General features: G+C 39.9%; 2 protein-coding genes across 3 annotated transcripts in view; both read right to left on the bottom strand.

Moving 5' to 3' along the window:
- Positions 1-7,625, bottom strand: part of ttyh2 (tweety family member 2) — a 111,209-nt gene extending 103,584 nt beyond the window's left edge. For both annotated transcript variants that reach the window (XM_030755684.1, XM_030755685.1), the window contains exon 1: positions 7,486-7,625. The gene's annotated coding sequence lies outside the window, so the exon portion shown is untranslated. The remainder of the gene's footprint in view (positions 1-7,485) is intronic.
- A 1,154-nt stretch (positions 7,626-8,779) lies between these two features.
- rpl38 (ribosomal protein L38) lies at positions 8,780-11,869 on the bottom strand. Its single transcript, XM_030755365.1, has 5 exons — positions 11,798-11,869; positions 11,571-11,597; positions 10,916-10,976; positions 10,635-10,757; positions 8,780-8,851 (listed from the first exon to the last, which is right to left on the bottom strand). The coding sequence occupies exons 2-5, from the start codon at positions 11,571-11,573 to the stop codon at positions 8,826-8,828; spliced, it is 213 nt and encodes a 70-aa protein (XP_030611225.1). The 5' UTR covers positions 11,574-11,597; positions 11,798-11,869; the 3' UTR covers positions 8,780-8,825.
- Between the last annotated feature and the right edge of the window lie 3,325 nt (positions 11,870-15,194).

Below are 15,194 nucleotides of genomic sequence, written 5' to 3'. Positions count from 1 at the left end.
CCATATAGTCAATCAGGTGATGCTAATAACTGGCTTCAAGCACTACAGAGACAGATTGGGGTTAATGACCTTCTGGAAAGCCAGAGGGGACAGTGTAAGTTCTTTTCTCTTTGTCTATGCACGTCACAAGCAAGGAATACATACATAGATGGCTGCATAGTAAAAAGGATGACTTGCCAGAGAGGCTAGCTGAGGTGAATCACTGCTTTACAATAAAGTTACACAATCATTTAGCACAAACAGGGAGAAGCTAAGATAAGACAAGGAGCAAGGGAATCAAGAACGACAGATTTAAGATTGATTTTCTGAGGAGGCGGCAAAAGGAGTTGGTAAAATTTCCAATGTAATCAGAGTGGCTAGACAGATAACGGATTTCAGCTCTTGAAATGCATGATTTTTCATTTTCGATCACATGCACTAAACACAGTTAACAAACAGTCCCATATAAGCACTTAGTTGTAAAATCTGCTGCAATCAGTAAAGTAGCTGCTTGAACCAAATTCATGTGAAGGGGGCTGATGTAAAAATGCTGTTAAATTTGAACCATAAATTAGAAATATTAATAAATCCAACCAGTATAATCAGAAGGTTATGGCTGCACTTTAAGGGGAAATAATTGCTTTCAAACTATATTCAAACTAGACTTGGAGACAATCATAAAAAAATAACTTTTCTCCCACAGATTTTACATCAAGTCTCTTAAGAGTTTATTATTAGCTACACAGTGTACACAGTGCATTCATTTAAAGCAAGAGGTTTGACATCAGTGAAGAAAGAGAGGAAGGTGACGGAAATGCTCATGAATGACAAACGATAAGCCGAAAAAGAAACGCTGTTGGGACCCACAGGAGGAACACTTTCCTCAGACAATATCTGAAAAACCACTGATGCATAAAGATAGGATGCATTAAAAGTGCTTGTTGGTGCCTGTAAATGAACATTATGTATGTGCCTTGTTCATTTATCCCATATGACTCTAAGTCACAGTAATAAGATAAAAGCTTTCCACAGAACACTGTCTGCAGCTCTATTTTTCTGTGCTGAATTAGACAAAGTTTTTTTGTTTTTTTACCATAATTATGTAAAGGTTAAGAAAAAGGACAAACAAGACAAACATCTACCCTGAAATACAAAAGCTTCAAACTGTGCACTGCAGCAGGCGTAATGCCCCAGCTCCCTGTCAACAGTAACAAACACCAGTTCCTGCAGCAGTTGGATACATTTTTCAGTATTTCTTGAGCTTGACTGGGTGTACATGACTATAATCCACATTCTTCACAGTAATTACTGTCACTGAACAGCTGATAAGAAGAAAAGTATTTAATTTTCACAAAAACATGTCCATGCTGCCTGTGACGTCCTAGAGTCTCATGACCAGCTCAAAATTGGTTCAAGTACTGCTGAGTTAATTAGTAAGAAGTAAGAAACCACCAAACTTTGGCTTTTCTTTTGATGCACAGTACTGTGCAAAAGTCTTGAGCCTAGCATCCAAGGAGCCAGACTTGTAATGTTTTAAAGTGGTCTTCAGCAATCACTCCAAGGTTTTCCAAAGTTCACAGCTTTTTAGTCCAGTCGGTTGTACTTGACATTTTTGGAGGAATGTTATTTTTCCTGTAACACTGAGGAAACTGGGGATCTTGTCAAAACTGATGGAATTATGAATACCAGGGTTCATACACCTTTTCCCAGATCAAATTCAAGTACTTTCAATGTCCATTTTCAAGGTTTTCCAGCACATTAACACTATGATACATTTTTATAGAAATACACACATACTCAAAATTATTTCACATTTTGTCATCACATTAAAAAGATGGTATTATGTCATAAGTCACGTGACATAAAACAATAACTACTGATAGTTAATTCTGGAGACTTCATTCTCCATTTGGGAGTAAATCCGGTTTAAAACAGCTCTTATGATGTTGCCACCGTGTAACTCGGTCTAATGCAGTAACCTGAACCTGCCATCAAACTGACCAATCACATTAGGCTCTGCCCAAATGGTGAGAAGTCGCGAAGAATCCAGCTCTGCTTGCGAAAAGTTTCCTCAGGAGACCGTGAACCTGCAGCAGCGTGCACAGCAGACACTAGTGTATGGCAAGCCGATCAGGTCATAATTCACCACTATTCTAACGTGTTTGCCGCTATTCTAACGCGTTTAATAAAGATTTATTTTTTTTAAAAAAACAGTTTTTCCTGGTCATTGAATGCCACATTTTATGTCATACGAAGTTCAATGTCGAACGCCGTTTTTCACAGCGTTCTGTGACAGATATGATGGTGTTTAAAGCGCCGTTTTCTTAAATTATGCAATCCCCTCCCCCTGGTTTTCTCAGTCATTTGAGTTAAACTGCAGTTAACCAATTGAAGAAGACCAAGTGCAGACCACACTAGTTCATCACAGATTCACTTTTCTGCAACGTAACTGCTTGCTTGGCCTACTCTATCCATTCTGTAGCAAACCATTGTCGCAGATTTGTCTTATGTACTAACCTCACTATGCATTTTGATATTTTAAAGCATAATAAAGCAAGCAAAAGACAGAATGCTCTTTCTGAAACAAGTGGAGATATCAACTTTTATTACATAATGGATTAGGAGACATGGAGAAAACACTGGTGTCCCACCTGGGCTCATAATCATCAAAAGAGGGAAAACAAGCAAACATAGCTTTTTAAATTCCACAATTTTTGTGTCATTTATATGTGTGTGCCCTCTAGAAGCCAAGAAATGTGACTCATGCAGTGAGGATTCAGACCTGCATATCTGCTACCTGCATGTGCCAAGAGACAAAAATAACAAAGTTGGTAAGATTATTAAATTCCAAGGCATTACAGTGGCACTCATATAAGTACAGCAACACTGTATTTAATTTAATTTAATTTTGTTTAACGGTTTGCTACAGAATGGATAGAGTGGGCCAAGCAAGCAGTTACATTGCAGAAAAGTGAACTAGTGTGGTCTGCACTTGGTCTTCTTCAATTGGTTGACTACAGTTTAACTTAAGTGGCTGAGAAAACCAGGGGGAGGGGATTGCATAATTTAAGAAAACATTTTAAACGGCATTATATCTGTCACAGAACAGCATAAAAAATGGTGTTCGATCTGGTCATTGAAATGCAGTATTCAATGACCAGGAAAAACAGCGTTTTTTTTTTTTAAAATAAATCTTTATTAAACACGTTAGAATAGTGACAAACGCATTACAATAGTGTCAAATTGTGACCTGATCGGCTTTCCATACTCGTGTGCACCATGTTTCTTTGTGCACGCGGCTGCTGAGTTCTACGCACGCGAGTTTTTGAATTTCGAGGAATGTAACCTGTGTAACCTCACGTGTAACCTTTGACCTAAACATAATTCCATACTCGTCTTATCCATAATTGGAATTTGCAGTTTTTTAGCAGCACTCATTAAAACAGTGGCTCTCCGTCTTTGGTGGAGGGGCGGCGTCACAGACTGACAGGTGCAGGCCAGGTGGAGAAATTTTCATTTATACTTTCTGACTCGTTTTCTTTTTCCATCTCCTAAGAGAACTATTCAATCAGAGTTATTTTTTATTTTTAAAAAACAGTTACAATTTCAAGCAGTTTCAAGCACTATATCCAAAATTTAAGCACTTTTCAAACCTTGAAAGCACAATATTAAAATCCAATATTAAGTCTGATAATAAAAATATCATCAGACTTTGATCCTCCATGAGATACCATCTGGAAGGTCTGATTAGCAACAGCATTTTACAGCATGACAATAATCCCAAACACACTGCCAAAGCAGTAAACTCATAAGTAGATAAACACACACGCACGCACACACACACACACACACACACACACACACACACACACACACACACACACACACACACACACACACACAGCTATCAGTCATGGATCGGCCTCCATGGCTCAAGATTTTTGCACTGTAATGATAATGTAGGTCTACCTATTAAAAACTTCATGTAAACAGAAGCACAAATGATTATTCCTCTCAAACGTTTATTCATACTTTGAGTTTTTGTGATCTGGCTGCTTGAAGAGTCGGAGAGCACCTCGGTTGGATGCTGGAGCAGTCCATGTGATCCACATCAGCAGCACGTTCGGCATAAACGTGTTCGTGTTTGAGCCACAAATCAGGAAATGGAGAAAGAAAGGTGAAGTCAGACAGACCGGGACCTTCTGACCTACGCATCATTTTCTGGCTCAACACACACACACACACACTCAAATATATAGGAAAAAATTAGGCCTCCAACTCTGTCCTATTTTTGGGTAAGCTTTTCATTTTTTTTGCCCTCTATATCCTGTAGGCCTCGGGACAGGCAGAGCGGAGAAATCCATTTCCTACATCAGACAGAGCGGGCTGAGAAAGTGAGCGATACCGGAGGAGATCAGCAGTTTGTCTCACAGGCATGTGCATCCCTAAATTACAATGGGTGTCAGCTGCTCATGAGGTCAGCACACTTAAAATTAGTGGAGCGTGGATTGAACAAAGAACAAAAACAGTTCAACAGTTCCACCCACTTCATGGAGTGGTCACTGGGAGCGAGGGCTAAACACTGTTACCTTTAACAGCAGTCACTCAATAGGTCCTACATGTAGTTTTCAAGATGAGATTTTCTAAATTATCTCAGTTAAAAAAAGGAGAATAGCTTGATTATAGTCAGAAGACAAAAATTAGAGGCACCCTGGGCAGATGATTCAACGGACAGACGTTTCTTTACTGAAAACAGCAGGAGCAGAAAGTAGGATACTATCACACGCTCACACGGATGCAGAGAAAGAACAATGAAAGATAACATCCCCTCACATAACTTGACATTCTATGGCCCAGAGCCAGGAGAGGACCTCACCAGGATTGCCCACAGTGCAACTAACCAATTAGAGCTCCTCTGACAAAGCATGTGGTCCGGGTTAAGAAGCAGGGCTCAGCTGCTCAGTACTCCCCTATCTACAACAGAAAATGCCAACTCAGCACCGCCATAACAAAAGAATAAACTCACCACTACATAGCTCAATTAAAACTCAATTTTTGTCCCATTAAATTGTTAAACCCTGCAAAAATATCAACTGCAGTAAATCTCACTGAAATCACAGCGTGCTGTACTTTCATAAAACAAGGCATTATAAGCCAGGCCACATAAATTGTTTAGCTTTTACTGTCTCGCAGTACAGACCATATTAATATACTATGAGTCACTTCACTAGCAACATTAACACTCCCCCTAAATAATTCAAGTATAATTCACAGCTTGACAACTATTCAGGACACCCAAGATCAATGTCATCAGTGTTATTCTCACTAATTCATTTATTGATTATATACGCAGTGCATGGACACTGCTTCTACTTCAAGCAAAACAGGAGGTGGTGACCTGAATTAAGCTCAGCAGCCCATAAACAACAAGAAATACAATGCCCTAAGTAGCCTTGCATGAGCTTGAAATTGCGTCATTAGCTTTGGTGCTTTACAGTACATTGTTCCACATACTGAAACCATTAAAGCCTCGACTTATGTCTGAGAGCAAAGACAAAAGAGAGCAGGAGCATGCCTCAGTCAGATACAGGGCGGTAGGAGAAGAAAATTCACCGGGAACAAGGAAGGTCGATGGATGCGTTGGTGGGGATTTCCTACCCCAGACTGACGGCCTGCCTGTGGCTGACAGTATTCTCAGTGGGAATTGCTTTTCACCTGCTGAGACTCACCACCCTCTCTTCCTGCACCCGTGGCTCTGACTCAGTGTAACCGAGGGCGGCGCAGGCAGCATGAGAAAAGACAATCTCCCTCCCTTTGCCTTATTCTGGCTCTTCCTCAACATGAGTGAAAAATATATTTCATATCTCGCGGCGCTGAAATACATCAAAACCACAATGAAACATAATGCGGTGGTATGAGTGAATATGCTGTCCACCTTTCTGAAAACATTTAAAGATTTCTTACTTAGGGTCTCAACTTTTCTATCGTAAAGGTCCTGAAAAGGTCAGGTGTAGGAACTCCACCCATCATGAGCAGAGTTCCTGGCCTCGATCCTTTCGAAAGGAAAAGGAGCGACCCTAAGGAGAAACCTCTGTCAGCCTCATAGTTTGTCCAGCAGAGCAGCCCTAAGACTCTAAGTGCTGTCTGTAGCACAGGTAGGAGCGCTAGTTAGCATTACAGCCAACTAAAGCCTGGGAAAACCTCAGATTCTCTCTAGAAATATAGTTTAGATTATTTTTTTGCTATGATTGCTTAGAGTCCTTGTCACAAATTTACAGTACATGCTGCAAGTCATAAACACATGATGCCAGTAATTACTGGAGCGGGTTAAAATGGTCTGATATTTCTGCCTGAAAGTGTTGGCGAATATCTGTGCAGGTGACTGCTGTCTCTCCCAGGACCCATAGGTTCCCCCTTGGGTCTGAGGATAGAAATTTCCACACAAATTGCAGTTTTGTGTGGAAATATGACTTCCACAAACACAAAAATATGAATCATAGCCACATGTTGTTTGTGCTTGGTTCCTGAAAGAATGCACATGTGCTTCTGAGTGAGTCTCACTGCTAATGATAACGACTCCTGCTTGCTGAAATTAAATGCTTGAACTGTCTCAGACACCTGACCTCACTCTGGAGACCAGAGTGCAGGGATGCTGCAGCTATGAACTTAAACACCATCACTTCTCAGGATGATTACTTGCACTGACAGAGGCAGAGCTGTAACCTTGAAAAATTCAACAGTTAAATAATAAAACATTCATGCAACATGACATGTGTTCACAAGCAGGTCATTAGTCCAAAATTTGATCCCAGCCCTCTTCAGAGCTGTGTGAAATGGTCCTGTCACCGCCTCTGGAGTGAGATGGGAATCAATTTGACTCTCATGGGTGATCTATGCCAGCATTATCCCACAAGTCTGTTTCCTCTCTCCGTCTCTCCTGCAGATAAAGGATGAGCCCTTCTTCTATATATGTAAAAGGGTGCAACAGTAGAGCCAAGCAGTATTTGGGAGATCACCTGTCCTGTGTTTACTCTTTCTAAGATTTTCTGAAATATGTAAGTGATGCTTTCTGTGTGTGTGCAAAAGAGCAATTGCTGCTTTTAGAAAGATGATTGCCATTCCAATACCCAGTAAGCATTTGGACTTGATTCACAGGTCAATGGCAAAATAAAGATGCTTCAATGTGGTTTCCACACTGAAGCTGGCTGGAGAACATACAGGGACATTATGGCCCACTTCTGACATCAATAATACAATTTAGTCTGAATTTAAGGGCAGCAGAAAGGGTATTTATAAAGACCCCACAACCGATTCTTGTGAAGCCACAATAACATCAGAAAAATTAACCATATTATGGGTTGATTTTAGAACAATGTTTAAATAGTATCATAAACTCCATACTAAGTGCCATTACAGAACCCTACAGGCATATTATGTCCCAGTTTTATGCGTCTGTAACTGGGCTCCTGGTAAAGAGCCATATGTCCCATATCCGTCTCCACTGACCTGCTGGTAGTTCTCATCTTCAGGCTGGAAGCTCTTATCAATGGGCTGAAACCTCAGATTAATATGAGGAAAACTGTGAAGCCAGTAAGTCCACCAAGGCGCAATATAATCCACCCGATCCGAAGACATAACTGCCCAGAGAAAAAAGTTAGGCTTCAGCCTAAATTAGCCTCTCAGTAGGAAAGCGGGCAGTTTCTTCCGCTGCCGGATATTTTAATGAAGTCGCACATCAAACAAAGGCAACGATAAACGCATGCTCGGCTGTGGAAACACGCTCGGCCACACATGAGACGGAAAAGTCGTGCAAAGCTGAAAGTGTGGTCACAAAGTGAGATCCGGTAACGATTTTCGCTAAAAAAAGAGCAAAAATCACTCTGCACCCACGTCCCCGTGTCCGTGGACCCTCTTATACTATCCGACAGACAGCTGCTCCACACAAACGGCAGACAACAGTCCGCGGCGAGGACGCGCACTCACAGTACGCACAGGACACCATTGGGTGCGGGGGCGCGCGCATTCGCCTCTGTAAATTTGAAACATTAGTCTGGAAGTATAGTTAAAACATAACTTTAAACAGATACACCGAGTGTGATGTAACATCAGTCACATCGATCTTTGATTGCCCAACGTCCCCTTTATTCTCCAATAAATGATCTGTAACGCTGCCATCTAGTGTTCAACTAAGCCAATTACACAACCTGAGGTTGAGCGTGGACACAGGCCCGTTCCAAACGGAGGTCGTTATTAAAATCTTGTATTCGAGCATGTTCTGCTCCACTTCAGCTACAGATCAAGCAGTTTTAGATGCTAAAATAAACTTGATCTATTCATGAGCAGATTTCCTGTACTAAATTATTTTAATCAGAACTAAGTGAAGCTTTAAGCTGGATTCCACTCAGTCACCAACACACTGATAACAAATTCAGTTATATGAAGCCAGTGTGCTTATTTGACTTCTATGCCTTAAACGTTTTAAATGTTTGACACACTAAACAATAGATTTGTCAAAAATGAGCAAAACATCTTCTACTTCTGTGGTATGCAGATATACTGACTCTCATCATGATGCCAAATATGAAACCAGGCAGTAAAACACCTTCATTAAGATAAAAAAAAAAAACCATATGGTGGATTTGATTTGATTTTTCCAACTGTGCCATGAACTAGTCAGTGCTCCTCATGCTGTTTGATTACAGCTCCAGCAGCAGTGAAAGCAGCAGCTGCAGACACCTCCAGCTCCAATGTTCATGTCACACTTGTGCATCGCAGCATAGAGCTCAATAAAACACAGAAGTCAAAGTCATTTTTTTGTTTATTACAATTATCTGTACATCACGGATTTACTTCAGCTCCTTCACAGCCAGACCTGAAGAAAAAGAAAAAAGAAAAAAGAAAAAAAAGATTAGAAAATATGCAGACATCACAAGTCAAAACAGTGGCACCAATTTCACATACCTTATGTTCTTGAACCTCCTCTGAACACCCAATTAGTGATTTATTAAATATAATTTTAATAAAAAAAATCAATGTGTCAGTGTTTACTGCTGAACAATAACATGTCTGACATGATTAATACCAACACTTGCTTCCACTGAACATCTGAAAACCAAACAGACTGACTAAGTAACCCTGCTGGTCAGCAGTGCTCCCATTTATAAAAGGCTTCTACTGAGGCTACGAGCCATAACACAATAATATTTTATTGTAAAACTAATCAATCATCACTGAGTAGCTTTAAACTCTAAATCGTATTTTGAAGTAAACCTGGTTCACCAGCTACACAACCTTCAAACACACGGTCCCACCGTGGGAAAAATTGGTCTCACGTGGTCAGTAGCTCTATTTTCATCAAAAATCCCCACATGCATCGAGGCTCATCACGTGACCTTTACAGGGCAAGTAATTATTGACCAGATGATCATAACAGCAGTATTTGGAAGACAAACTAGATGCAGACTGGCACCAACACGAGAAAGAGCAAACTGCAAAGAACCAATTAATGAGGTCTGCAGTCTGTGTGAAGGTTTCTCTCATGATTACAGAATTTAATTCAACACTTTTTAAATCCAATACTAGTTTCAGTCATACCAGCTGAATCATAAAGTACTATGGAAAAAGCAGAGCAGATGATTATAGTAATTCCCAGTATTACAAAAATATAATTCTTACAAAGAAAAAAAGACATGAAACAGAAAAAGGATGAGATAACCAGTTTAAAAATCACACCGCTCCCATTATGAGGTAAGCTTCCTAACTGCAGGTTTCATGGAGCTGATCAACTCTACAGTAGTAATCAATTTTGTTGGGTCTCCTTATTATGAGACTTCTTTGCAGTATTGCACTATGAGGCCATCCCACATTTCAGGGCACTTAAGCATCAACAGCTCTTCTTCATATTATAAACTAAGCATCAACAGCTGTGCTTTGCACCAAACAGTGAGAATCTGATATTACTGATCCCTGTGTACACAGCCAGAAACATTTTTATTGCAACAACTACGTTTTATACATTTGCTTCCAAACATGATGAAGCAAGCGGGCAACTCTTGTGGCCCAATAAAAACCCTGAATTAAGCCCCAGATTGTCAAACAGCTGAAGGATATTTTTATGAATCCTAAAAAAATAAATAAATAAATAAATAAAAATAAAAAAGTTCCCCCCCCCAATTAAGAGACTTAAGCGAAATGTCAAAAAAGTAATTTAAAGGGCCAAATTTTATGTTATTTTTTACATCAATTCGCGGACCAGAAGTGGGCAGGGCTGCAAGTTCACTATTACATTCGGATCGGTCAAAACAACGAGTGACTCAGCATCGCTGAGTATTTAACACAGAAATGGAATTCTACGTCATCACTTAAAGACCGGACAGGGTATACTGTGAAGTGCCCCGAGAAGCGATCCTCTCGCAGTCAACAGAAACACACCATATTATACCTGTGCTTGTGGCATGCATGGCCATTCTTGTGCAAAAGGTCACTCACATTAACATGCTTTAAGCCACAAATGATCCAATAGTTAAGAAAAGAATAGTAGATTTTATCTTTAAATTTGTGCAATGAAAGATTTAGTCTGTTTAAATTCAACAGCACAAATTCATTTTAATGCATAGCCCTTAAATCTACTTCCCATGCCACCTGTTCATACTGACCTGGGGGCAGCGACTGCTTGAGCTTCTCAGCCTTCTCCTTGTCTGTGATGACCAGGGTGTACAGGTACCTGCTGCAGCGCACCTTGAACTTAACATTGTCCTTGTTCTTCTTGATCTTTACGGCTGAAAGAGGATGGAAAGCTGTATTAGCCTTTGAGTCTCTTCACAGTCAACTTAAATAATCACACCTCAAGTCAAAAGTAACACTAATCATTTAGGATATTTCTATTTTTTAAACATCAGCCTTTCTCAGCAGGTCAAACTGTATACATGTGTCTTACACTTGGCATCCTTCCTCCTGGCTGTCAGCAGGAAATCTTTGATTTCTTCTATTTTGCGAGGCTACAAAGAAAGCAGAACCGCACAGTTAGGCATCAAACTTCACATGCCAATACTCGTAACCTGATGTTAGTGGACCGGTGGAACTGAGGTTCCCGTTATAAAGTCGAAACCTAGCACTTGGTCCATCATTAATCTCGCAAGATTGTGAATGCATCACCGGCACATCAGCCTGAGATGTTTGGACGTCTTGCTATAGGGAAAACCGCATCTCTGGGTACGTTACTGCTAATGTCGGGCACCCTGCGGCTAACACAGAGTAAGCAAAACCTGCACGACTATAGACAGCCCCAAGTGTGATTATACTTTAGTGCTTTAGATTGTTTTCAAGTCATTCAACCCTGATTCACGTGGCAATTTATTATAGCTATCAACATATTAATGTGTCATTCCTTAACACGCTGTAGCCGGGTGTCCGAGGTTAGCGCATGAACGGCATCTTGCTAATGCTAATAACCAATGCTAGTTACTTTTACAATACCTACCGCCCATTAGTAAACACATTTTACGTAACAACACTCACGTATAAAGAACATATAACATTATCTAGCACAAATAATAAGCAAGTGAAAGATTTAAATCCGATGCGATTCTTACCATGCTGCCTTGTCAGCGGACTGGACGCTGCGGAAGAGACAGACCGAGTTAGTTTACCAGCTAAACAGACGGAAATCAATCTCCTAGAAATATCATTTCTGTCTAATCGTCTATATATGGGGTAGAATAAATATAATTTGGCAACAGTTCGTTGGTAATTGTTGCTTGTGAAGAGGATGGATGATGATTAAAATAGTAATTTTGTTTGATCAGGAAGAAGAACTTACTCAGTCAACCAGAGAGGGGATGAAAAGGGGCGGGACTTCCGGTTGGAAAAGTTCTTATACGATGCTACGGCAACCACCAAGGGCCAAGACGAAAAGCGATTCAAATATTGTGACTCTTCACCTGTTTATTTAAAATATAAAACGTTTGTGTGTCGTTAACTAATTTCACGTTTCCCAAAGCTTATCTTTTACAGATAATACACACAAGAAAGTGTTGTGTAGACTTCAATATACCACAGGCTAAATATAAATTAGAATATTATGAAAAAGTTTGTATATTTTCCATCATTTAACTCAGAAAGGTCAACTTTCATATGTTCTTTATTTATTACACATAAAGTGAAATATTTCAAGCCTTTTTGGTTTAGCTTATAGTTTATTAAAAACATAAATTCAGTATCTCAAATTATTATAATATTTCATTTGACATTTGAGTAAATTACTATCATCCAGTATAAATACTGTGCACCTCTTGGTCTAGTTCAGTACACACAGCCAGAATCATGGGGAAGACTGGTGAATTCACAGTTGTCCAGGTGACAATCATCAGCCACAGAAGGTCACTGCTGAAAAGTCTGGCTGTTTGCAGAGTCCTGTATTGAAGCATATCAATGGAAAGCTGAGTGGAAGGGGGAAAGGGTGGAAGGAAAAGGTACACAAGCAAAGGGGATAGCTGCAGTCTTGAGAAGATTGTCAAGAAAAGCCAGTTTAAGAACTTGGGAGAGGAGTGGACTGAGGCTGGTGTCACTGCATCAAGAGCCACCATGCACAGATGTCTTCAGGAAAGTTGTTGAAACTGTTGTATTCCTAATAACAAGACATTGGTGAACCACAGACTATGTCAGGTGTCCTGGGCTGAGGAGAAAAAGAACTGGACTTTCACTCAGTGGTCCAAAGTCTTCTTTTCAGATGAAAGTCAACTCTTGATTTCATTTGTAAATCAAGGACCCACTTCATTTGATCCAGTCTAAAGTTAATGTAGCCATCCACCAGAAGACTTTAGCACACTTCATGCTTCCATCTGCTAACAAGCTTTATGGAAATGCCAATTTTTGTTTCCAGCAGGACTTAGCACCTCCCCACAGCACCACAGCTACTCCCAAATGGTGTGCTGACCATGATATCAGTGTGCTTGATTGGATGACCAACTTATCTCAACTAAACCCCATAGAGACTCCATAGGTTATTGTAAAGAGAGCTGAAGGCTGCTATCAGAGCATAGTAATTGTTGGTTTTCTTAGCCCAGAGAAGCAAATTGAATCAACCAGATCCACAAAACCCACAATTCCTCAAATAGATTTTCCAAGCAACAATATAAAAGCGCTTAGAAAATAGTCATGTACATAAATTTAATATCTATGCTCTAATAATCCACAGTTGTAGAGTGCACAGTTCATTTAAACCTGTGATTTGTTGCCTGTGACACAGAACCACAATATGAATTTATCAATTTGCTGCTCAACTGCACACATATTATACACATTAGCTCTTTTTGTGAATACAACATGCATCATACAGGACATAATGCACTGAGAACTCCTCACAGGCCTGTAAGGTGTATTATGTATGAAGGTCATTTGTCACCCTCCTCCAGATCACACATTGTTTTTCCACTGCACACTTCAGTGAAGTATGAATAAGCTTTGACGGATGCACTATAGCGTGTCCACGTGGTCACTAAATAGAATCGCTGTCCAGCGTATGAAAGGAATTATGTTTGCCCTGCCAGAAGAATACCATATCTCCTCCAAGATACTGACATGAACGCACCAGGTCTCCTCTGCAGACCTGACAGTGACCTGAACATGCACTGTGCTTATCACTCCATGGAGCAGAATCATACTTCATTTCTACTTCTAGTCATGTAAAGTCAAACTGATATTAATTCAATGTAGGGCATCATATAGAGTACAAATTAGGGTAAAGGTATCAGCAAAGCAGGTAAGATGTTGGGCTCCAACCAGGATTTTGGAACCCAATTATAAACCCAGAAAATACATATACAGTCAAAAAAATAAAAAATACTGAACCAGTTTATTGAAGTCTTTAATCTCCCTGGAGGTTTCCAGCATTTTTGCCATGACCCCTTGAAATGTACTGTCTACCAAAGGGATGAACGCATAATATTGTCAACCCTTATTCAGTACTTTAGAGATTATAGAAAAATTGTGAGCGCAGCGTTCCAGTCAAGTGTCAAGAAAAATCTTGTGTATCATTTTTTTAATCATCTTTCCTTTTCCACTGTGCATCTCACTGCCCTTCAGATGTACCAAACAAAGCTGCGAACCGCTGCCTTCCATAACAGTTTAAATGTTCAAAGACTTCTCAGCCCTGCGAGGAATATAACAATCATGGGAAAATAAATCAAATTCAGTTTTTTTTGCCAGAAATTAGATGAAAATCGAGACCTCAGTGGCCTGAAATATAGTTTACCTTGTTTACATGTGGACAAATTTTAAGCAGAAAAGGACAGAATTTCCACACCATATACCGCCCCACTGAGCTGATTCAAACATGAGTCATCATCACTCTATAACTCTATAACTTCCTTCCTCTACAGAATAAACATTTTAATTAATGACACTTCCATGAACTGGATTTTGCCAAGCGGAAGAAATAATTGTACAGCATAAAATGCGAGGGTGAAAGTAAATTTCATGGGTTTTTTATTAATAAGGGATGCATTCACACAGCAAGTAGCGTCAGAGCCCCGGGTTTATCTAACAGCTCAAGGTCAGGCAGACTGCGGTGAGGAAATACTGTTGTCTATGGGAGAAGACGATAAGAAAGCAAATAAGACTGTATTTAATCCAATTAGAGACGTCCTTTCACTGCTGAAATGGTTCACACACTTCAGATTGAGTTGTGCATGTTTTGCTTCTGTCTATCTGGTCATCTTCTGGTCCTTTCTCTCGTTCTCCTCTTAAACCGTAGCTACAGAGAAGCCGTTAACCCACAGGTCATTTTTAAAGCAAGCAAGTAACAGGCATTATATCCTCTTATAGAGCAGAGTGTTCAAACTGTGGTTCAGGGCCAAGCACTACAGGAGAACTGAGTGTTTCTTCAGGAAACACACGTATAATCCTGAAAAAGAAAAGAAAACTGCTGTGTTGGGTTTTTGTATTATATGCTCTGGCAGGTATTTCTTTGGTTGTGGACTTAGAGTAAATTATGGTTATTCATTTTAAATAAAAAAAGAGAAAAACTAAAAGATTTGCTTGACACATCTCTGAAACACATTACACCCAACCTGCTGACTTATGAGTTCAATTATCTTTTGCAGTCAAGACAGATAAATCCAACGGGTGCCAGAATAATAAGCCTTTAAGTACATAAATGGTTCACAGTGAGGAAATTCCCATCTATTATCCTTACAACCTGACAAAAATAATTCCAT

This window comes from Archocentrus centrarchus, chromosome 19, assembly GCF_007364275.1.
Source record: "Archocentrus centrarchus isolate MPI-CPG fArcCen1 chromosome 19, fArcCen1, whole genome shotgun sequence".
Taxonomy (NCBI): Eukaryota; Metazoa; Chordata; class Actinopteri; order Cichliformes; family Cichlidae; genus Archocentrus; species Archocentrus centrarchus.
The sequence above is the reverse complement of the archived record's forward strand: the minus strand, read 5'-3'. Positions and strand labels throughout refer to the sequence as shown.